This window comes from Nomia melanderi, chromosome 14 (assembly GCF_051020985.1).
Source record: "Nomia melanderi isolate GNS246 chromosome 14, iyNomMela1, whole genome shotgun sequence".
NCBI lineage: Eukaryota > Metazoa > Arthropoda > Insecta > Hymenoptera > Halictidae > Nomia > Nomia melanderi.
The window spans coordinates 7499116-7522441 of NC_135012.1; the positions used below are offsets into that span (position 1 = coordinate 7499116).

Below are 23326 nucleotides of genomic sequence, written 5' to 3' on the forward strand. Positions count from 1 at the left end.
TACTCGGCTTTTATGTGTCGGTACATTCTATTCGGAGGTTAGAGAACTAATTTATCGACTATGCAATGATACTGTGTAAACTAACTGAAACACATCTACCGATGAAACACTATCCCAAATTTCATTGTTGCACTACTTACTAACTCTCTGACCGTCTGACAAAAATTCACATTGTACGTCCAGTTTATTCTATCTTTCGTCGGTGAAATAGAATTTCAAACCTGTGTCGATCGTTTCAGGTTCTGAATAACCGATTGTTCAAAAAGTCCGACGATTTGCTTTGCCCTTTATACCTTGAAAACAGTGGACAAGAGAACTATTGAGATTATTGAGACTTAAACCTGTGTTCAATTTTTTTTATTTCAATTGCTAGCCCCTGTAGCGCTAACGTGTAATATTAATAGTCGATATGACGGAGACTGACACGAAAATGGTAAAAGGATCTAGGACACTCCAGAGCGTATGACAAAATTTTAATTGGTTATTAAGTCTATCTGTGTACGCTCGTTTATGATAGATGTATGAGAAATTATTTTAAGTATTATATCACTTAATTATTTAACTGTTACGTTTATTAATTATTTAGTTGAAGATATTAAGGAATCCATTGTAGAATGTGTAAGGACTAATAGTGGAACGTATAAGTTTTTACTGTGAAAATTAAATGTATTTTGTAATATTGTATTAATGATTTTAAACAGTATATTTTTAACTTAACTTAACTTAATTAAACAGTCTTTTAATTATAAAATGAAATAATTTTCGCTGAAATATATTAAATACTTCTTTATTAAAATAATTTTTAATCAACATTTTTAAGACTTTCAGTACCCATATCACGGTCTTGGGAGTTATACACAATTTTCTTACATCGTAATAACATTTGATGGCATTTTTCTACTCAAAATCTGATTAAAACTATAGAAACTAATAATAATAGAATTCGTATTTGTCACTGTTATTTGTAGTTTACAAGATTAAATTTATATTGAATATTGAGAAATTAATAATTTAAAAAGTAGGATGCTAATTATCATTGAGCATACATTACTACTAAAAGATGTGAGATCAACAGTCTAATTACTTATTAAAAATAAAATTTTCATAAAAGAAATAGACCAAAAAATACTTCGTTTTTTAATATGGAAGGTTTATTATATTAAATACTTTCAGGTCCAATTAATTCGTAGAATTGTTCTATCTTACAATTAGTTGTTGAGGACTGAAAAATGTGGAACATATAGGTATACAGATTTAACGTATCAGAATAATTTATGAAATATTAGAAATACATAAAAAATATAATTGATAATTAATAACATGTTTTTTTGTACACATCTGAAAAATGCTTTACATCAGGATCATTTGTAATGTCGGCACATACAAAAATATCTAAATTCTCATATTTACAAAATATTCAATTTAATGAACGATTTAATTAACGAACCATCTATTCTAATCGTTAATTTCAGGTTCGCTTTCATTTTCTAATACTTTATTAACATCGAGTAAGTGGACGAAAAGGCGGTCACACTTTCTCAAATTAGCGTTCATTATTCGACACGATTTAATGAAATCAACAGCACATATAAAATGTTGTCCAAGCATAGGACAATGAACCTATTAATAAATAATGTTTTTCGCTTTATATGTGTGCACCATTATAAATGGAGTATTTTATACATCTTCACTTATTTCATTTAACACTATACGTACTGACAATATATTGATAAATTTCTTAATATATATTTATTAGTGATATCTTCAAAAGAAATTATTATCCCACGTTGTTTGAGATAGACTTGTTGATTCACTATTATGATTACCGAATCTGACAAATATCATGAGAAATTTTAATCTTAAGCAATTCATTTAATATATCACTTTGTCTGTTTATTAATTACATGGCTCTTAAGACAAAACCTTAAAAGAATTTCTTAAACATATGTCGTTTTTTAAATATAATCAACTGACACAGAGTTTTCCCAATTAAGGAATACTTTGCTGTTAGTTATTGATTTAAACAAATTAAGTAACTGCCAGTAAGTAAAGTGTTAATATACAATCATATTTCTGTTCTACAGTTGAAAAATAATTTCAACAATATATGTAAACTTATCTACATAGATATGGAAAATACGAAATGGGAATACGAAGCTTGGATGAAAAGGTAAATGTATTGCGTTGGAGAAATATAAATGAATTTTAAGGCTAATTTTGATACATGTTCGTGGAATGGGCTTCTCCTAAAATATTCCACTTGCACTCCGATGATAATTGAGTTGACTGTGTTGAGAATAATCATAACCCTGATCGTACCACTCCGCTGACGATACAGAATTCACCGCACCAGAAGATTGTGTGCCACTGTGTCCTGTATGGGACGAATGTTGGTGGCTCGACGTATATTCTCCTTGGAAATGACTGAACTGCCCCCAACCGAGTTGCGCCCTGCACCAATCTGGATTTCCTGAAATTCAATGTCATTCTTATTTGTCAGACAAAATTCATTACGTTTCTAAACTTAACAAAGTTTAAAGAAAATCAAACTTTGTTTTGATTTTGAAATCTTAAATTCAGCAACTTTGTGTTATAATAATGAAATTGTTTGAAATTCAGTGTCATTATTATTTATAAGATAAAATTCATTATGTTTTCAAGTTTAACAAAGTTTAAGGAAAACAAAGCTCTGTTTTGTTTTCTTTGTAAAATAAATATCTTCTGTCGAAAAAATAATATGAAAGTTTAAATTCAATCATTTCAAGTTGAAAACGATATAAACATTGCCCACTATCTAGTAACGAATACTAGCAAAAACGCGACAAAATATAGTTGCACAATTTTTAAGAGAAGAACATATCAATCACTTTTAAACATTTATTAATTCTACTGTTAATTTAACTTCTTCAAGGGTTGAATTTACATACGCAAATGATAGAAATCGCAGTAACGATTAACCCTTGAATCAATTCAATAAAGTGAACAATAGCAATATGATTATAAACAGTAGATATTTATTATTTGCTTAGAATTTTCGACAAATTTATTACAACGATCGAGTGCTGTTTAACATAAGGTTTTACAGACTGGAAAGGTAAAAGAATTTCGAGAGTAGACATTCGACCGCAAAGGGTTAATACGTACCGAGAACCGGTCAAATGACCGAATTTAAAATTCCGCGTTTTCTTTTGTTCATTTAACCCCTTGGCGTACTATTTACTTCCGCTACTAAGCTGGTATAATATTTTACTATCGTCAATTTGGAAGAAATGCAACAAAATTGTCCATTTTATTTCAAGTAGAAATTTCATTTGAAGATAATACATTGATTATAGCGAAATATTTGTATACTTCGATCCATGAGTAATGAACAACATTGACTATGGTTAAATTAGTCTAGAAATCTTCATTGCGAGTTTCACTCGTCATTGTACGGCAAGGGTTTAATTTTATATCAATTCCTATATTGTCCGATTAATTAGTTTTTCAATTTTCATCCTTCCTTTTGTTTCCGTTTCCACTAAGAAAAATGCATCATCTAATTCATTTATCTCTATTTGTAGCCAGTTATTTTAAATAGTTACGATAGGAAAAATACCAGTATCGTTAGCGTCAAGGGATCGATAAAAGAAGAAATCGAACAGTTTTCGAACTGACCTGTGTTATGTGATAGAGTTGCGGGTGCCCCGTGAGCTGCGGGTGGTTGGATCGTCGGGACTTGTCCAATTTGCATCGCGTGTCCCTGCAACGAACTGAGATGTCCGGAGATGGACACCGCGTGACCTGGGAGGACACTGCTGATCGTAGTGGGTGCTTGGGTAATGGACGTGCTGGTTGGTATTTGTGGGTTCGTTCCAGGGAGTTGATGCGCACCGGTGCCGTTCGATTGCTGTAACGTCGTCGGGCTATGGTGTAACGAAGTTGGTACCTGTGGTATGCCCGCCGACATTTGAGGCACTTGCGGTAGCTGCGCGAGTTCATGACTAGCCGCGTACTGACAGGGAGTCAAGGGTAAACCGGCTACCGAATGAGCTATGCTGCCAGCGTGTTTTCGCAGCCGTGCTCTGCGATTACTGAACCATACCTGAAACACACGTATTTCTGGTCAAACAACGCATAGCGGAATTGAATGCGCGAACATGCCCTGTTTGATCATGTTCTTACGTTATGATTAGTATCAATCCTTTGCACTCGGAAGCTTTTCACTTGAAACATTCGACACTTCCTGATGGAACGTGGACGACATTATTTGAAACGAACTAATGAGAAAACATACGTAAATTAAGAAACAGATGTTTTATGTAAATATTTCATATATTGATGCGTTATACGAAAGTTAATATTATATATAACACTTTGTAATTTTGTTATATCAAATCAAATGGTGACTGACAGTTGAAAGTTTGGTGTGATTCTTTGTCAAGATATTTTTAGAATAGATTATATTATTATGTTATTTTCAATATTATTAGTAAGAAGAATCGTTTACACTGCTCTCTACAAACTAACTATTTTTTCAAATGCATTTCAAATAAAATGTAATAATACAGAGTTATCAAGGAACAAATGCAAAAGAAATTCGGAGTGCAAAGGTTAACACGTTCACCATAAATTTCGGTTATATTCTGCTTATAAAGTGTATTTTTAAATGCAATAACGAATTATATTTAAGTTCTGACTTTTATATATTTCGGTAAGATTTCTTTAGATTTCCGTTGCTTTATGACGTGACCGCTATCCGTGACTATATGTCTCTTAAAAATATTTGTATTGTGCTATAGCTTTCCCAGAACAAAATATGAATGTTTTTGTTTCATTATATATTTATATATATTTACCTAAAATCTGCTACGTATTGTATTATATCTTATGCATTTATCGTTGGTAATTATTAATAATTAATAAATATATTCAACGGTGGGATTATATTCATATATCTATATATATACTATAAGTATGATCTATATTCTAATTTTATTACTGCAGCCCCATCACTTTATCAAGCAAAGTAAAGTAAAATATCAAATTTGTAAATGATTTATTTCTCTGATTTTCATTTATGTTCGTATGAACACATTGGTGATACTTATTAGACGTACAAGAAAGTTCTTAAGATTACGTACAGATGGCAGCAGAAGGCCAATACCGTCATATTCCATATTTTAACATGTTACCAATTGTGTAAGCGATACTGGCTGTGAATACACCAGTTTAAATTCTTCGATATAAAATTTAGAAATTTTTCTTTGTTCTACAAATAAATTTCATCGCAAGTCATTCTTCACTTTGCGAATACAATAGTTTACGTTGTTACGAAATCTAGAAATTATTCTTTACCCCGTGTATTCGAAAGGTCGGCCTTGATATAATGCAATACTGTCCAGAAGTATTTCGTCACAACTATTTCGTGGAATCGAATCGAAAAGTTTGTATTCGATACAATATCGTGTTCGAGTAATGCAAACGTTTATAAGTAGAATGAATGCTTTATATGATTGACATAAATATTACTACTGATTCGTTTGTAGTTAGTAGTAATTATTATATATAAGTTATTCTCGTCGAGCAATAATCGAATTAATGATTCAAAGTAATATAGCAACAAATTTCTTCAATGATTCTTCTTAAATCTTGTTTCAGATTTTTAAGTAAATCTACAACTATTCCCCTAATTTCCCATTCTAATGATAAAAGAATATAAAGTGAATCTCTTAGAACTGTCATATTTTATTTTCCGTATTATACCTTTTATTTATAACAATTATACTAATTCTATCTATCATCACTTCCACATAAACATGCAATACAGTTAAAGTAACAAAAATTACATCGGAAGGTTCTATTTCAAATATATTCTCTATATATTCTATAAAGAGAATGATAATCGAATATTTATAAACGATAGTGCATTTATACTTACATAAATACTGCATATTGTATATTATGAAATATACATTACTTTATTATTCCGAATTAACGTCGACAATGGTTGGCATTCAAAATTTCGCAAATTATCTTAGTTTTTTAGAAGCACTGTAACTGTTGCTACAACGAGCCACGCAGCGAAGCTACTGCTTCAAATGATAGTGTACTCACTTGTATCCTAGCTTCCGTAAGACCAGTTCTTTGAGCTAATTCTTCCCTCGCATAAACGTCAGGATATTGGGCCCGTTGGAACGCAGTCTCCAGTTGCTCTAGCTGTTCCCCGGTGAACGTGGTTCTGCTTCTACGTTGCTTTCGTTTCAAAGGAATACCTGGTTCGCTTTCCGTATCTGATTCATCGCCACAACGACCTGTAGACCACATATTTGTGTCACGCTCTACAAAATTTTCTCGATAGGCAATATTTTTTTGGCAACACAGAAGAAACTCGTTTTAATAGGTGACTGAAATTCTTTTTTACATATCTGACCATAGAATGTCCAGAAGTTATGTTTTAAATTCCTTGTTCTACAGTTATCGAAATCACTGTGGTGGTTTTTTAAGAAATTGTGAAATAAATTCATGTATCGATGCAGGCACAGCAATGAAAGGTGCTTGAAGTTTTCTAAAATTGTAGAGAATCCTGTATTTTATATTTCTCAACTGTTCGATGGTTTTAATGTTAGACGTTTTATTATTGTGATATATTGAAGAGAAATTCGTTTGTGCTCGAATTAATGTAGCCAAATTAAGTCGGATTTGTGATTACTAAAAATAAAATCTCCATTTCCGTCAATGATTTTATAAAGATCAGAAGAAAAGAATTTATTTTATGAAATAAAAGATCCCCTATGGCAAACATAAATGAAATAGCTGAAATATTATTAATGTTTAGTAATGTCTCTCTTTCTAATACGAATATTGAGTTGGTTCTCTAATTTTTACGTTCTTTATACGTGCTTAACAAACAAATGGTTTTCTTCGAAACAAATAACGTCTGTTTCCAAACTATTACAACCTGCAAATAGAAAGAACACTCTTTCCTTCGTTTCTACTTAGTCTTAGCTTAGCCAGCAGACAGTTGAGAATTCTTCGTGTATCTTCTAAAAAGACGTCAAAACTGCATCAACCCACTAAATACAGTTAATCACTTGCACGAACAAAGTAACGTTCAGTATTATTCCGAACGTAGTTTCCATCTTCTTGTACGCCGTGTTAAATCCAAAGTGTCATTGAAAGGCATATCTTTCCGTTGGTCTTTTTACGTTTATTTGACCGAGAGTATGGCGAATTCGTGTGCCCATTCGTAGCGAATAATAGAAAAGACATTAGGCATTATCTAGAAGAGAAATAAGCCGAAAGGATGATCGCTTCGATCACTTAGAAAATGTTTGCTCTTAAGTCGATTCGATTCTATTGTCCATTTTCTGTCCCATTATCGTCCAATCGAGCATCTGAACGAAACCTTTTGTGCCCGTCACGAGGATCGAAGCTCAACGTCGAAGCTTCTTTCCCTGCTTTCTCTACCGTTTGTTAGTTCGTTGCATTCAGTGCTCAATGATCCATCGGCGAAGTGAAATCAAATCTTACGCTCGATTTGACGTCGATTCTCGACGTGTCTCTCGCGTGTACCTTTTGCGGGCAGGATGAACGAGGAAGACACCGGGTAGAGATGTCTGTTATGACAGGAAACTACTCGCACCTCGATTGCTCATTTTCAATGAGGGATTACTTCACTATTCTGTTTGCCTACCTGCGGATCGGTTTCACGATGCGAAAATTAAACGCTGTGAAGGACAGAATTTACTTCACAATCCCAGAAACATTGTCGAATCGACGAGCTTGAAGGGCGTTTCATTGACGAATTGAAACGTGCGTTCAACCGTCGCCCGTGAAAAATGCTTTTGTAACGAATCATTTGGAAAAATAATAGTAAACAGATGCATTGTGCAGACAGTATATCGTTTCTTTTAATATATAACCGATGTAGTTGGACGAGTGTACTGTATTTCTGTTTTTTAGGATTTATACAAATATTCGCATTATAAAATATTGATATTCGACTAAATATTTTAGTTCCTGTTGGTACAGCGATTACTATCGAAGCAAGGGTAAAATGTGCTCATCGACATCCATTTTTAACTATTTATTATCAAAACTACCGGACGAGTCAAACCGACGCACTTCAGACATTTTATTTTGCAAGTATTTCAATTACAAAGGAGTGTTTGATAAGGATTTTCAATTAAATCTGCGTATTTGTAGAGATGCAAGACTAAGCGACCCTCCGAATCTCAAGAAACGCATTCTAATTTCAATAAAAAGTGAGAAATAAGTCGTCCCAATTGTTCGATGGGTTTAGTTTATAATTATCTTACACGATTAATTAAAATTACAGTGAACGCAATTTATAAACAGAAGTTTCGTAAGTACACGCTATGGTGTATAATTTTAAGTGACACTTGCTGTACACGGATAATATATGCTGACGTCCCTGCACCCACGTTTTCTGGTGGCTGCAATGGGTCGTAATGAAATATCGAAGAACACTTTTTTTCAGCTGACCAAGTTCCCCGCAGTGTCTCGCTACGATACGACAAGAATTTAAACCGGGCATCCGTCGGCTTTACTGTAAATGCAACTTGTCTCCGAAGCATTCTTTCACTCTTCCGCTTGTCACAGTGAAAACGTGGAGACCGGCAAAGGTGCCGCCAAAAGAATCACCGAAAGTTTCCTGTCGGATTTTGCCATTGGAAACTTGCTCCGACATTAAGGCTAAACATACCGTCGCCGGTCAAATGACAGGTTTTTAAATTTGATTGAAAATTCTGCGTTTTCTTCGGTTCATTTCAGTTTACATCAACTTCTGTGGTATTCGATTAATCTGTCGATTAATTTGTTCACCTTTATTTTGTAATGAGCTATTTGACTTTTGTTTCGAATTTACGTGGGATACGTGTCGTCAGGTATACATGTGTTCAAGGGTGCAAATTAACCTCTTGGCTACGACAGAATTTCGCGTTAGTGTGCATTTCTAAGAAAGTGTTTAATTAAATTAATATAATATAAAATAATTATATTTATATAATACACCACTAACGGAAAATGTAATTAAGCCGTTTTTTTAAGTGTTATAAGTCCAGTTTGGGAAAAAATGAGCTAATGGTAGTTTAGATATAGATATTTTTATATTTATAATCACACAATCAGTGACGTACGATATCCTCATAAATTAATCGAAGGAAATTTAACTATGAAATGTAATCGCAAAAATGTTTTCTTTGAAAATGGAATAAGTCCATTTTTAGCTAAAAGTATATATTTCCATTGACAATCTTATTAATCGTCATTGTATAATAAAATTCAACAAGTTCATGGTTTTATAAACATCACCCGATTAATGTCTTCCAATATTTTTAAGTTGATTCAAACACAAACCCTTAAAAGTCTCAATATATGAAAAAAAGGACTTATACTATTTAAAATAAATGGCACAATTGTTGATTTAGAATTCACTTGCGTCTGATCTAAGCAAGCTCCGTTGCCATTATTGTCAATAACATTTTACTGCAGGTTATAGGCGTTAACAGTACCCCGAAACCAAATTTTTAAAGTGCCTTTAGGCGCCGACAGTGGCCAAGGGATTAAGGAACAAAAGAATTATAATACGCTGCTGATAGATGACGAGATATATCGAATTTTGTAGGTAGCTTTAAGTGAATATTTCTAAGTAATATTTATTTTGAAAATGGATATAATTTAAAAATGTTTCTGTAAGTCAATCCTCCGCCGGCAATATGGACCATTTCATGGCCATTGGAAACCTCAATTCTTCATTACTTCATCGCGAATTTTTATTGAAAATTTATATAAAAGTTTGGCTGAAGTGTCATAATAAATTCGGGACTATAGTAAGTACCTTAGAATTTTTTCGGATTTTTACAAATATCACAACAATAAGAAACCAAGCCCAACAACAAAAGGTCCATATTGCCGACCACGTTGATGAAAAATGGTATTGCCGACGGAAGATTAAGTACAGTAGGCTTCTCTTTAACTCGGTTAAAAAGACGTTGAAAAATCACTAAAAATGTGAATAAATAATATAAGCAGAGAAGGGAGAGGAATTAGGTTGAACCGAGGCCAATCGGTTCAGTTTACATTTAACAGCGAAAAGACTAATAGTTAAAACTTAGAATGAAAGTTTGTTTTCACAAATTTCTTATTAATATACATTCAGCTTCAATATCAGTAAAAAATATTTTTTTGAACTGAAAAACCTTCGTTTTATAAGCAAAAACTGAATAGTGCGGAATATCTGATTCACCTCGGGATTTGGAGCGAATCGGATAGTTCTCACATCCCAGTTTTTGCTTATACAATGAATATTTTTAAGTTTTTAAAAATTCTTTTTTAATAATATCGAATAAAAACAAAATGCAATAAAATCGAAAGTCAAGTCTAACTCGACATAGAACTGCTAAGGGTTAAAATCTCCCTTAGGTGCGTTCGCCCTACGTCTGACGAATACACACTTCATTTCTTGATTTTATTCCTCGCAAGACGAGAGATTTTTCGATCTAAATTCCACAGTTAACAGGTTAAAATTGTATCGACTACAAGTCTATTAACCCTTTGCTTGCTGTGGGCGCATATATACATTTTTGCTCTCAATTATAATATTTTATTCAATTCAATCAATCTTCTAAACAAACCATTGAAACAAATGAAGCTAAAACGAGTCATTGAATCTCTAAATGTAATTTCCTAGCTTACAACTTTAACTAACTATATCTATAGGATTAATTTCATATTCTTTATATAAAATATATGACTGCGGCTGTCACAAATATGTACCGAACGTGATAATTTCATATGCGCCACATTTCTTAGTATGATTCAACTTGGCTAAACTGAGAAATTACAATTACAGTTTAATCACAACTTAACCAATTGTATGAATTAACACAATTCATCGATCTTCAGATGAGCAAACAAATATTCCGTTCACATGGAACGTTTCAGCTGGAAGTATTCAGCACTGAAAGGGCATTTTTTTTATTTTATTGCGCGCAGGACGAGAGATTTTTCAAACGGTTAACATATCAATCGATCTGCGGAGGACGTAATCAGAAGCGGATACGCAAGGTCGGTTGTCACGCGACAAATGTCGGGTCAGTGAATTACCTGATTCACGCGAAGCGGTCTACGACTATCCGGTGGGTTTGCCCGTTGATAGGCGCAATCAATATCGGCTTCTCAAGGATGAAAAGAGATGCGATCGACTGAATAGAACGCGTGAAAAGATGCGTGTAATCAATTAGAGAGGACTTGTGGAGTCAAAAGCAAATATCTCTTTCGGAGCAACGTCATCCTCAAATGTGCTGGTCAGCATCCCTGCTGGGTAAAGACCTATACGTTTACATATGAACGAGACTCACGCTTCGAGTAACGAAACTGAAATACTACGGGGGCTCCGCGTGAACATGTGGAAGGATTGCCTGTAATATATTCACTTTAGTAGATGTAAGGCTCAAATAGATATTCGGAACAATAGGCACTATTTCTTTTTCCGTCCTAGCATGTATTAGCTATTTCGTAGGGTCTTCTGTAATCGCGGAAGAAAGTTATCATTTGGCTTTGATTTTGTGATTGTAGTATGGAATCGGTATTTTTTAATTACACCGTGGTCTCTGGAGGAATAGATTGTACCTTGCATACTAAGAAATTAAGTTTCTAAGTGATGGAATATAATGTTATCTGAAATTGAACGGTCTGTCTAGATTTTGGTTTTCAATGTACATTCGATATTTAAACATTGTAGACAACAGATAATATGCGTATCAACGATGTAACAGTATAACAACGAAATAACCTGCTTGAATGAATTCGTCCAGTGGGATAGACCGTTAGAATGGAAGTTTGTTTTCATAAATTTGTTGTTAATAGACATTCAGACATTCATTCGATATCAGTAAAAAATGTTAGATAATTGAGGAACCTTCGTTTTGTAAGCTAAACACTTAAAAATGAGGAATATTCGATTGGCCTCAAATTCTGAGGTGAAAAGCTGTTAGTTAAAACTTAGAATCAACATTTTTTCATAAATTTCTCACGAATAAATATTCAGTTTACATATTAACAACAACAATTGTTTAAAAACTTAAACATTTTCGTGTTACAAGTCATAAACTGAAAAGCGAGAAACATTCGATTCACCCCGTGATCCTATTCTCCTCCGTGTACCCTATAATATTCAAATTGAAACATCCTCGTTACTCTCATCGTTCGTCCATTACCCGATCAAAATATTAACACAACTACCGAGCAGTTCAATCGATTTCTTGAAATTCCTTTATAGAAACTTCAAGAGTGCATCTTTTGAAACTTTAACACTGGAACTACCAGATGGGTTAAAATGACTCATCTCGGGTCTCTTGTGTCGCAATTATAGAAAAGGCACAGACGATTTTCTGAGAAATTATTCAACAAATTGATTTAGATAAATGCAAATTAGAATATAAGAAAATTGGTAACTCAATAAATGTATTTCTATAAATTTTATAAGAAAATACAGAATAATCAATTTTACTGCTCTAGTGTTAAGTGATTTACAATTCAGTTTCCGCATTACTAAGTAATTTCTTTAATAACTTCTCAGAAAGACCTCTGTTATCTTTTTAACACGTTGAGTGCCATGAGGTCACCGGTGACCCCCGGCTAAATCGACTAATTATGATTCAGTCAATTAAACGATGATCATTTGCGAACATTTGATACTATAGTTGTTTCATTTTGTGTATTTTGCTACGTAAAATCGTGCGGCATGTTAATAATTGCGAAAAGAAGAAATCAGGGATGGGTCATTGTAAACCGTCCGCTAGTGGTAGTGTTAATCAGCGTCTAACAATGATTCGCATCGACGGTACGTACACGCCGATGTACCATTTAGGAAAATCGCGATGGAGGTTGCAAGTTGCAACGTGTCCGTGCAATAGTGGGGAACTATATCAGGTATACACGGACATCGGGCGTATAGCTGTCTGCGTCAGTTATGTTGCAGGAGGGGTCAGTGCTTTCCTGCGCCTTCCTTTTGCTTTCCGCATGTCGAATCGCGCTCTGAATGGTGGAAAAGGTGCCGCACCTTCGTAGGTTGTAAATGTAGCCGGCCCGTCCCTGTCCCACCTTTTTCTTCTCCAGCGGTCCTAGGGGGTCTTAGAGCGTGTGTGAGGTCCCCTAAATGGTAACAAATGTCTTCAAAATGCCAACAATGAGCCGCGAAGCGGTTGACATCCGAGAGCGCACTCTATCTTCCTGTCAGCGTTCTCTCGAGGGGTGAGACTGTCGGGGAGGGGCTGAAGAATTTCAGGGGCAATGATAATGCAGCGGACTACCATTTAACGCTGAAACTACCGAGCAGTTCAATTGACTTTTTCAAATTTCTCTGTAGAAACTCCAAGAGCTCGTCTATTCAGACTTTAATTGATTTTCAATTCAGTTTGCACATTGTCTCGTCAATTTCTTTGGTCATTTCTGAGAGAAACGTCTGTTATGGTTTTATTAATAAAATGAAGGAATTAGTAGTTTTAGTGTTAAATAACTATACCGCGCGTAAACTTTTCGCTGCACGAAAAGTTCGGTATTGTTTATGAAAAATGTATGTTACCATTTAACGAGCGAGCCACGTAGATTTACGTTTTTAGCTTAGTTTATGCTGTGTTTTTCACTTTTATGCGCATTGAGTTTTTTTCTTGTTACCGTTAGTCGTTGTGCTGTCTGTCTGTTGAACCTCCTGCACAATTTTGTTTTTTAGGTAGCATTTTGTTGTAATATTGTATTGTATTGTTGTAATACATATTTAATTAAATTCGTTTATTTCAACGTAACATAAAAGTAAAATGCCACGAAAAACATAAAAATATCCGTTCACTCGAGAAATGACAAATATATAAAGTACATGATTCTTTTTATAAAAATGAAACTTGGGGCGAATCGGATATTCCTCATTTTTCAATGCTTTGCTCATAAAACGAAGATTTTTAAGGTTTTAAACATTGTTCTTACTGATATTGAAGCTGAATATGTATTAATAACAAAATGTACGAAAGAATATTTTCGTTCCAAGTTTCAGTTATTAGTTTCTCGTTATTAAATCTGAACTGATCCGATTCGCCTCAGTCTACCCTACTATGTAGTCTGAAGTAACACTCACTGCATGCAGTGGAAACAACAAAAATCGACATAAATTATTTTATAACAATAAAATAATAAAATGTACAAGTCACGAAGCTTCTTTTAAGTGAAGGAGAAAGAGTTCGTTGACAGTGTAACATTTCGTAATGGTGTGCTCGTCCGTTTGACGTAAGCTCGTCTGCGTACATCGAGACTCTTAATCTGACTGATTACATCAGTGATGTGAGATATCATTTACTGATCATAATCGAACGTGATGTACTACACGGATCGCTTCGTATATTCTTGATTTAAAAAGGATTATATGCTTACGTGACAAGGACTACAGCGTCGGCATAACACATTAGATGCACGGTTTGATATCAGTCTGGAGCTGCCTCTTTTCTTTGATGTTGCTTCTTTTCCACTTTGACACACATGCTCCCCACCCAATCTTTATGCATTAATTCAAACTCTTCTAACTTTTCGATATCCTATTGGAGTTCTAAAATTTCATTGCGCGATTCTTAACACTGGAACTACCAGATGGGTCAAAACGACCGATTCCTTGATTTTTTCTTTTGCGATTACTGGGAAGGTACGTATACTTCTTTGAAAAATGACTAAAGAAACTGATTAGGTAATACCTAAACTGAAATATAAGCCAATTGAAATCTTAATAAATCCACGCTTTTAACTTTTTATAAAGACATTTTAAAAAGACGAGAATATTTATGTTTCGTAAAACTTTATATGTTTAGGATTAGAAAGTGTTCACACGACAGAATTGAAAATGTATTCATGTCGATGGAGAATATTTGGGAAAATCATAGGACTACTGATGTCTTGAGTTATTTGAACTTTGTTCAAAGTTGTTCGTGACTTTTCTCATACTTTACCGAAACTTTTGCAACAACCCCTGTAATCGTTTGTATTCGATGGATGAAAATTTTAAAGAAATATTTTAAAATTTGATGTTCAGTATCAACATTTTATAATGCATTGATACTTGATTATATTCCTATGATCCGTTCTATACGTTCAATCACATTATACAATCAAAACAAATGATACGTACATATTATACAAACTACTTTTCCAATAATGAATAAATATTAACCCATACCTAACCTAAATTCGTCCCAAATTCCAGGGTGAACCAGATATTTCCCTTTTCAGTTGTCCGTTTATAGAACGAAGATTCTTAAGTTTTCCACAATTTTCGTTACCAATATTGAATCTGAATGTCTATTAAAAAGAAATATATGAAAAAATGTTGATTCTAAGTTTAAACTATTAGCTTTTCGCCTCAGAATTTACAGCCAATCGAATATTCCTCATTTTTAAGTGTTTAGCTTACAAAACGAAGGTTCTTCAATTTTCTAACATTTTTTACTAATATCGAAGCTGAATGTCTATTAACAACAAATTTATGAAAACAAACTTTCATCCTAAGTTTTAACTTCTAGTTTCTCGCTGTTAAATCTGAATCTCGACCTACCCTACCTATCCAGCTCGACTTTCAGTCAGAAAACGAAGGTGGTCCCATAATACCAAACAAATCAACCCCGATAAACAACTAAACCGTTCTTTCCCCTTGCCCTTGCCTCTAATCTAGACCGCTGCGCGCCCGCCGTTTAGAAAAGAGGGCAACCTGCATCGTGGAAAGTACGAGAAGGAATGCCGGTAAAGAGTTAAGGAGTAGAAAGATTACTTAAATCAATGTCGAGTATTCTCGGCGCGTCGATCATCGGATACAATCAATAAACCTGATTGTGAATCACTTAGCGGCGTTGTTCATCGGATGGCGGGCTCCGATTATGTAGGAGGTCGGAGGTGGTGTAAAGGATCAGAATGGATATACATATAACACACGCGGAGAGGAATGAGAGGGGTGGGCAGGACCCATTAGGCTAATCCCTCGTCGGCGGCCTCGGCCAAAGGAACGGAATAAGAAGGAATGAGAAAGCCACAGGTTACGTGTCATTCCTGCTCGCCTGCCGACACCTATACCGACCCTACTCCTTCGTAGCCGAGCTACGAGTATATCCGCTCAGAGGTGCTCCCTATCACGACTGCCCCCCAGCTTTTTCTACTTTCGGCATCCCTTTGGAATTCGTCCTATGCTCTGTTCCTTTTTACGTAATTCAACCGATCGTCTCGATCCTCTCTTGTTCCTGCGGCTACGGAACTGGCTCTCCTCGTCTTTAATTCCATGCCAAAATTATTATCGAAACACGATTTCGTGTCGAGGTATGGAAGAATTGTTGATTGATAAATGGTAATTTAGATTTAGTGGATTTAGTTCGAGTGGGATATGTTGTTTATATGATATTCGAATAATTAACACTTTCGCTGTCACAGTGGTGAAGAGCGGAGCTTTAATTCCTTGCCAAAATTATTATCGAAACACGATTTCGTGTCGAGGTAAGGAAGAGTAGTTGACTGATAAATGGTAATTTAGATTTAGTGGATTTAGTTCGAGTGGAATATGTTGTTTATATGTTATTCGAATAATTAACACTTTCGCTGTCACAGTGGAGGAGACCGGAGCTTTAATTCCTTGCCAAAATTATTATCGAAACACGATTTCGTGTCGAGGTAAGGAAGAGTAGTTGACTGATAAATGGTAATTTAGATTTAGTGGATTTAGTTCGAGTGGAATATGTTGTTTATATGTTATTCGAATAATTAACACTTTCGCTGTCACAGTGGAGGAGACCGGAGCTTCGGAATGACTTGAAAATGATTATATGAGACAAGCGAGGGAGAATAAAAATGTTGAATAGAGTAAATGACTAGATGACAGTATAACGTAAATATGATGGTAGGAAATAATTAATGATTGTTGCTTTTTATCTTTGCTACAAAGGGATAAATGATATGTAAAACGCTGGTGTTTTCCGTGGCAGTCAATGTGTTAACAACATTTTCCTATAAATTATGACTCAGGCTATAACTTGAACTGCAAATACTGGTTATTAATATATTTATAACTTACTATTTGTAATTACAACTCTACACTTACTTCAGTTACTTAAACCCTTCCACTATTATTCTTTCCCAATAGCGCTTAACAGCGATATTTTATTGTTCATCATTAATCAGAAAAAGAGGAAGATTCAACACTGAAAGCCTGCGTTTACTCAGAATCACTGCAATTAACAGTAGATTTATGGTTGTTTATAGTGCAGTTTATTGTGCTGTTTCTAGCAAAATTGATATCTGTTCAGTTAGATCCTGGTAATTAGAGGTTTAAAAGTATCAATCAAAGTCGATATAAAGATTTAGAAAATAATGTTTATCGAATTTAATATGTGTCAAATTGACGTGTTCTGCAAACCTGGTGTTAATAATAGGAAAATAATGTTCAATTCGGACTTGGAAGAATTGAGTGATATTTATTTTTGTTCATTTCTACTTGAAATCTTCGTCGCGAGTCCGACACCTTATTCTAAGGCAAGCGGTTAACGCTAGAACTATTGAACAGTCCAATTAACTTTTTGAAATCTTTCTATGGAAACTCCAACAGTATTACTATTGAGATTTCTATTAACAATTCACTTTGCCTGTTGCTAAATCAACTTCTGTACTCATTTATCGGAGAATTATCTGTTATATCTTTAACTATTGTAAAAAGAAGAAATCAGGAATGGAATATTTTGACCTCTCTGGTAGTTCTAGTGTTAATCTTTCAAATTACCAGATAAATTTAACAAAAATGCAACAACTTCGAAACAAATTCTAATGCGCATAAAGGACACTTCTTTCGTCGTTTTTACTTAGTTTTCTAGTTAACTACTAACTAAATCTAAAGTCTAAATAACGACAAAACTTTTGTATCAATCCAATATTTCATTATTCGCAATTTTTCACTTTCGATATTAATACGTATTTACTATGAATGAAATATTTTTTTGTATTTCATGCAAATTTTTGATATTAAAATTAATTAGCCACAAAGAAAATCATATAACAAGGGGTTAACCCCTTGCACTGTGATTTCCTTTATAACTGTGCTCGCTAGAATCACCTTGTCATTGGTAATTTACTAGAAACACAGAAGAATTTCATGTTCATCTGTATTCGCGTTTACCTTAACAGTTACATTGTCATTTCCAAATTGATTTGTAGAAGCTTCAAGAGTATCCATTGAAACGTTTTCAATTCATATGGAACAATTATGGAGAACCGAAATAAAGTCAGAACTGTTATTCGGTATGTCGGTTCTGAGCTATATCAATTTCGATTCTATTTTTCCAGAACCGATATTATGTCAGTTCTATAACCGTTATTTCTTGGTTCTAAATTTCGGTTTTGCATTTATTCCAGATCCGAAAAATAAGGATTTAAGAACCGATGTACCGAATAACATTTATGACTTTATTTGGGTTGTTCATAACTTTTTTAAGAATCGAAACCGACATCGTAACTGTTTTCAACCCCTGCTTATAAACAAAGAAACAAATTACCGGACGTAGAAACGAAATGGCATTACTGGACAAGGTTTTTGAAATACCATTTGGCACAAAAAGAGTTAACGCGTTGACTACTAAATCGGCAGTCATCAAACTACTTGTAGAATCAAAGAAATATTCCTAACGGAATAGAAATTGAAATGTCAAGATTTTTTATAGTGATTGGCCTCTTAATTTTCTCGTATATTGTAAATCCAACAAAATTTCGTTTGTTCGATATGTAGCTGAGAGAACAGATTTTTAAAGAAAATGAATAAATGAATAAATTTTTAAAGAAATACAATAAACGCATGATAATAATGTGTGTAATAATATTACGATAAGCTATGTGGTAAATAAATATTAAAATGAGGGAAAAAATTGAATTATTTAACAGTTACCGTCAGGCGTAGGGTTTTAATCAGTGGTCGATAAAACTTGGTAGCAATAAAAACTGATTTATAATAACAAATTGCTCAAATGATGAGAGTGAAATTCGTATTTTTCTTAATGACATTATTTTACGTAACAGCCTAATTTTGTTATAAAATAAAGCAAAACGACTCGAATAATATTTATAAGAAAATAATATAGTATTCACAGAGTATATATGTAACGCGAAAATTGTTTAAATGTCTTAAAAAAATCAAAATTCAGTATTCCTTCAAAATGTTATAAACCTAATGGTATTAATACATTCGATTATACGTGTATATCTAATTAGATATAATTTTATTATCGTTCAACTCCGATACCTATTAAAAGTGATAATTTCATAAGAGCACGAACAAGAAAAACTTAATGAAATAAGCTTTAATTAAGGGCTATTACACGTTAACGACGGCCATTTACAGGTTCGATGAATACTTCAACTCGGGCAACACGATGGATATCTTTAATTGAAGGGTTCAGTTTTAAAGCGGCCCGCAACACTTCTTAAAGAACACTCTGAGAATACCTTCTTAATAGTTTAACATCTGTCGCCATCAATATTTTATTAATATTTATTCCCTAATATCGTAGACGCATACTTACTTAATACATTTACCTTGAATTCTAAATAATCTTGTCAATTTTCGGGCTTGTCGGTTTACTGCTAAATAATTAATGGCTAATTCTATCAATGAAAAATGACATTGGAATAACAGCGTCTAGGAACTACTAACTGAAGGCATTCACTTTGATCGATGATAAATCATATGCTACACTTGAATTAAAGGTCCTAAATTTTGTTTGAAATGGAACTATTTTAATTCAACAGTAATTTTAAGACAATAGAAATCACACTATTTGTTTAATATTGAGTAAACAACAGACAATTATGTAACGTGATTAACTATACCTTCTTTGATGTTAACAATACGATCCATAGAAGAGAAGTGAAAGCAAAAATTATCTTGAGTGATCTAATTATTAAAAATTATATCTTTTACTTTTCACTTTCGGCATCAGTCAAAACATTTCCGACGGTTTCAAATAAAAATTACACCATTCAAAACTGCAACACCAGATGAAGATATCCACTATATCAGCAACTAAAACACCTAAATAACAATATCACAATATTTCCACACAAATCCTTCATCGCCAAAGCGACAATCGACAACCAAAAAATGTCGAAAAGACAAAGATCCAAAGCTATGTTCCTAAATTTTCCCGATAACACAAATTAGGAGAAAGCAAAGTTGCGTCCAAGAAACTCTCAAAATCAATGGCCTATTGCAATGCCCTATAAAACAAGCCGGCGTCATTGCTACTCTTAATTTTTCGAAAACAATAGTACTTCGCAGTTAGATAGTTTTCTAATGTTATTCATCGAGTGCACGTGCGCGAGGTGTTGCCGAGCTATGGGGGTCCGTAAATGAGCACCACTGCCGACGTGTGGCAGGCGGCCCGTTTGATCTCCGCGGGACCCTCATGGGGCCCACGGTCCCTGCTGCCCTCCTTCATCGTTACTTCTTGCCTCTTTCTTCACATTCTCCACGTTCGAACCATATACCCGTCCTTTTCCACGTCTTATCTCTTCTCTCTCCCCCGCTCTCCGGCCCTCTCGTTCTAACGCTTTCGCTTTTTTCTATATCCGTCCCTCTCTCATTTTTTCTCTAAAAATAAGCGTACATGTATGCACACGTCTTCGTCCCGACATCTCAGTTCTCTCTCTCCGTTTCATCGTCCTCGATCCTCCTCGTTTCTCGCCTTTACCCCGTTTTCTTTTTCCCTCTCGCAGACTATTTTTATTTATGAGACCCGATCCCTCATTCCCCCCTTCAGCCACCCTTGGATTCTCTCCCTCCGAAGGCGGCGGAGTACCTGACGGTTTGACTTTTAAAACTTCGGAACACCTGTACTGCTAATTCCTCCTTGTCTACCTGTATCACTCACGGAAACAAATTCTTGGCTCATGTCAACGGGGACCGTCGCGTTTGATCGCAGGCGATTTCTCGAGAACTCGAAACTCTACGGGTCGCGCGGGAGACACGCAGTATACGGAGCGTGCGCAGGAGTTCCTGTGATTTCATTTATTATTCAACCGCACAGGTTTCTAGATTTATGCGCCACCTTTTTTATGCGAGTCTCTTTCTCGCCTGGTAAATTATAACGTGTAGTTTTCTTGTGCGATCTTAACCCTTAACACTCGTGTGTCACGCTGGGGATGGCAATACAAATTTGTTATGGAACGTTGGAAATTGTTTGAAAAAGTACCAGATTTTAAAGGACTGTAAAAATTAAATCTTATTCGTAAGTTCTTAGCAATCTTAGTAATAAGAAATGAAATGAATACGAAACGTTAAATTCTGTCGCTGTGAATTATTTTTATTCATTTATGATAAAGGTAGTCAATCACATTGAAAATAAATCGAGTGCAAAGGGTTGAATTTAATAACACCGAATGAAATGTACTTTTGTGCTCTGAAATGTCGTTGTTATTATTTCTTTTGTTTGGCTATGTGAATATTTTTTGTTTGTTTTTGGCTTTCTGATACTTATAACAGGTTTGCTGTCTAATACTTCGTTTTGTGTTGTACCGACAAACTTTATTTACGCGATTCTCATTCGCGTGAAACGAACGCCAAATGAGCATCAGTATAATTATCAAAAACCGCTGACTCGATGAATCTAGTTATATTCAGAAAGATAATATTATTCGACAATTTTTAGTTTTCGTGAAAGTACATCCTTATAGGTTTTCATTTTTCTCGCCGATGATTTTTAGAATTTTCGCCAGCCGACCGGTTGGTAAAATGTCAATTTTAATGATCAATAATTTCAGTCGGTTATAAATCATATCCGACACTTCTAAGAACACTTTGACTTGCGCCGTTAGTTCTGCCACAGTAATTTCCCTCTTACCTCGATCTGTTAATCTATATTTACGACGACAACACGAAAAATTTGTTATACCTTTCTTCCTTGTAAACCGTTCCATTATAGATACTCCTTACCGTACAACATTTATTTACTGTTTTGAATATTATTCATATGATATTTCTATAAAAACATTCAGTTACGAAGGAAAATACGATTTTCTCAATATATTGCAATGTCGGCTTTGAAAAAATGGTAAGTTGAAATGGAACACTTGTGTGAAATCGTGTAAAAGTAGAAAATCCTTATTTCTACTAAATCAAAATTGCTAGCTGAGTATATTTAATTGTTAGCTGACATAAATAAGTTATAAATGTATATGATTTCACAAACAAAAGTCAGAAATAAATTTGTCGTCGTCTTTTTCAGCACAGCTGCGATCTAATTGCTCAGTTTTTATCTCATCTGCGATTCTAACTTGCCATACATCAATACGATCACGTGTAACCTGTTAAAATTATAAATAAAGCGCATAACAAGAAAACTCCTATTATCCCTGTGCTAAATTATTCGATTTTGCCACGTGCATCATAATTTATAAAAGAATTTACCCCTTTGCACTCTAGAGGCGCCTCTGATTCGCCAATTGACGTAGCCAAATAGTGAAGTTTGATATTTATCGTTAAACTTCGTACAACGCATCAATATGTGGAATGTTGATATAAAATAGCTCTGTTGTTAAATAATAATGATAAAAATAAATGTAAATAGTTCTGTAAAATAAAATGATCTTGAAGCTATTCAGTTTCAGAATTCGGATATCGAATACTTTGAAGATATGAATAATTAGAAAATAAGAAAACTGAAACCAGTCATTTTAACCGGTAGTTCTAGTGTTAATAAAGAAGAGAAGACTCTTCGGAATAAAACATCGCTGATAATCGCGGAGGAAGTCACAGATGGGGGTAGGTATATATCAAAATAGAAATAAAAAAACAGGGGGGGGGATAAAGAAGGAAGAGGATGGAGGAAAGAGGAGAGATAATGTGTGCTCGGTAAGATATTGACACTCCGGTAATCCATTTGACGGACATGTGGGCAACCTAGCTAATCCTGCTCACGCCCACCGAAGATTAAATCCTGCGCAGGCTTCCTGGCTCGCTCGAGGTAACTTCGTCTAACCGGCGACGTAGGACAGGATTTAAAGTCCCATACACAGGCTCCCTTGTGTCAAACTTCATTCGTAGATACAAGAGGTTAAAAGCTGTTGGTGCCCCACCGAGGATGGATCAGCTAAATTCCTCTTCCTTTTCATCTTTCATTTGCGATATCACCTCTTTACTGTTTACTACTACGATGAAAAAGTATCGAGACTGATGGAATAATAGATCTACATATGAATGGCCCACTTGTTAAATCGATTAACTCCACTTGTTGAATTTTTTAAGATTTTATCGTCAAAACGCTGT

General features: G+C 34.4%; 1 protein-coding gene across 1 annotated transcript in view; it reads right to left on the bottom strand.

The window, feature by feature from the left end:
- Nucleotides 1-2246: 2246 nt before the first annotated feature.
- Nucleotides 2247-23326, bottom strand: part of LOC116433748 (protein gooseberry-neuro) — a 36013-nt gene continuing 14933 nt past the window's right edge. Inside the window, exons 4-6 of the mRNA XM_031992163.2 lie at nucleotides 6097-6293; nucleotides 3658-4084; nucleotides 2247-2470 (exon numbers count right to left, since the gene is read on the bottom strand). Of these exons, the coding sequence (XP_031848023.1) occupies nucleotides 2247-2470; nucleotides 3658-4084; nucleotides 6097-6293 (848 nt within the window). The remainder of the gene's footprint in view (nucleotides 2471-3657; nucleotides 4085-6096; nucleotides 6294-23326) is intronic.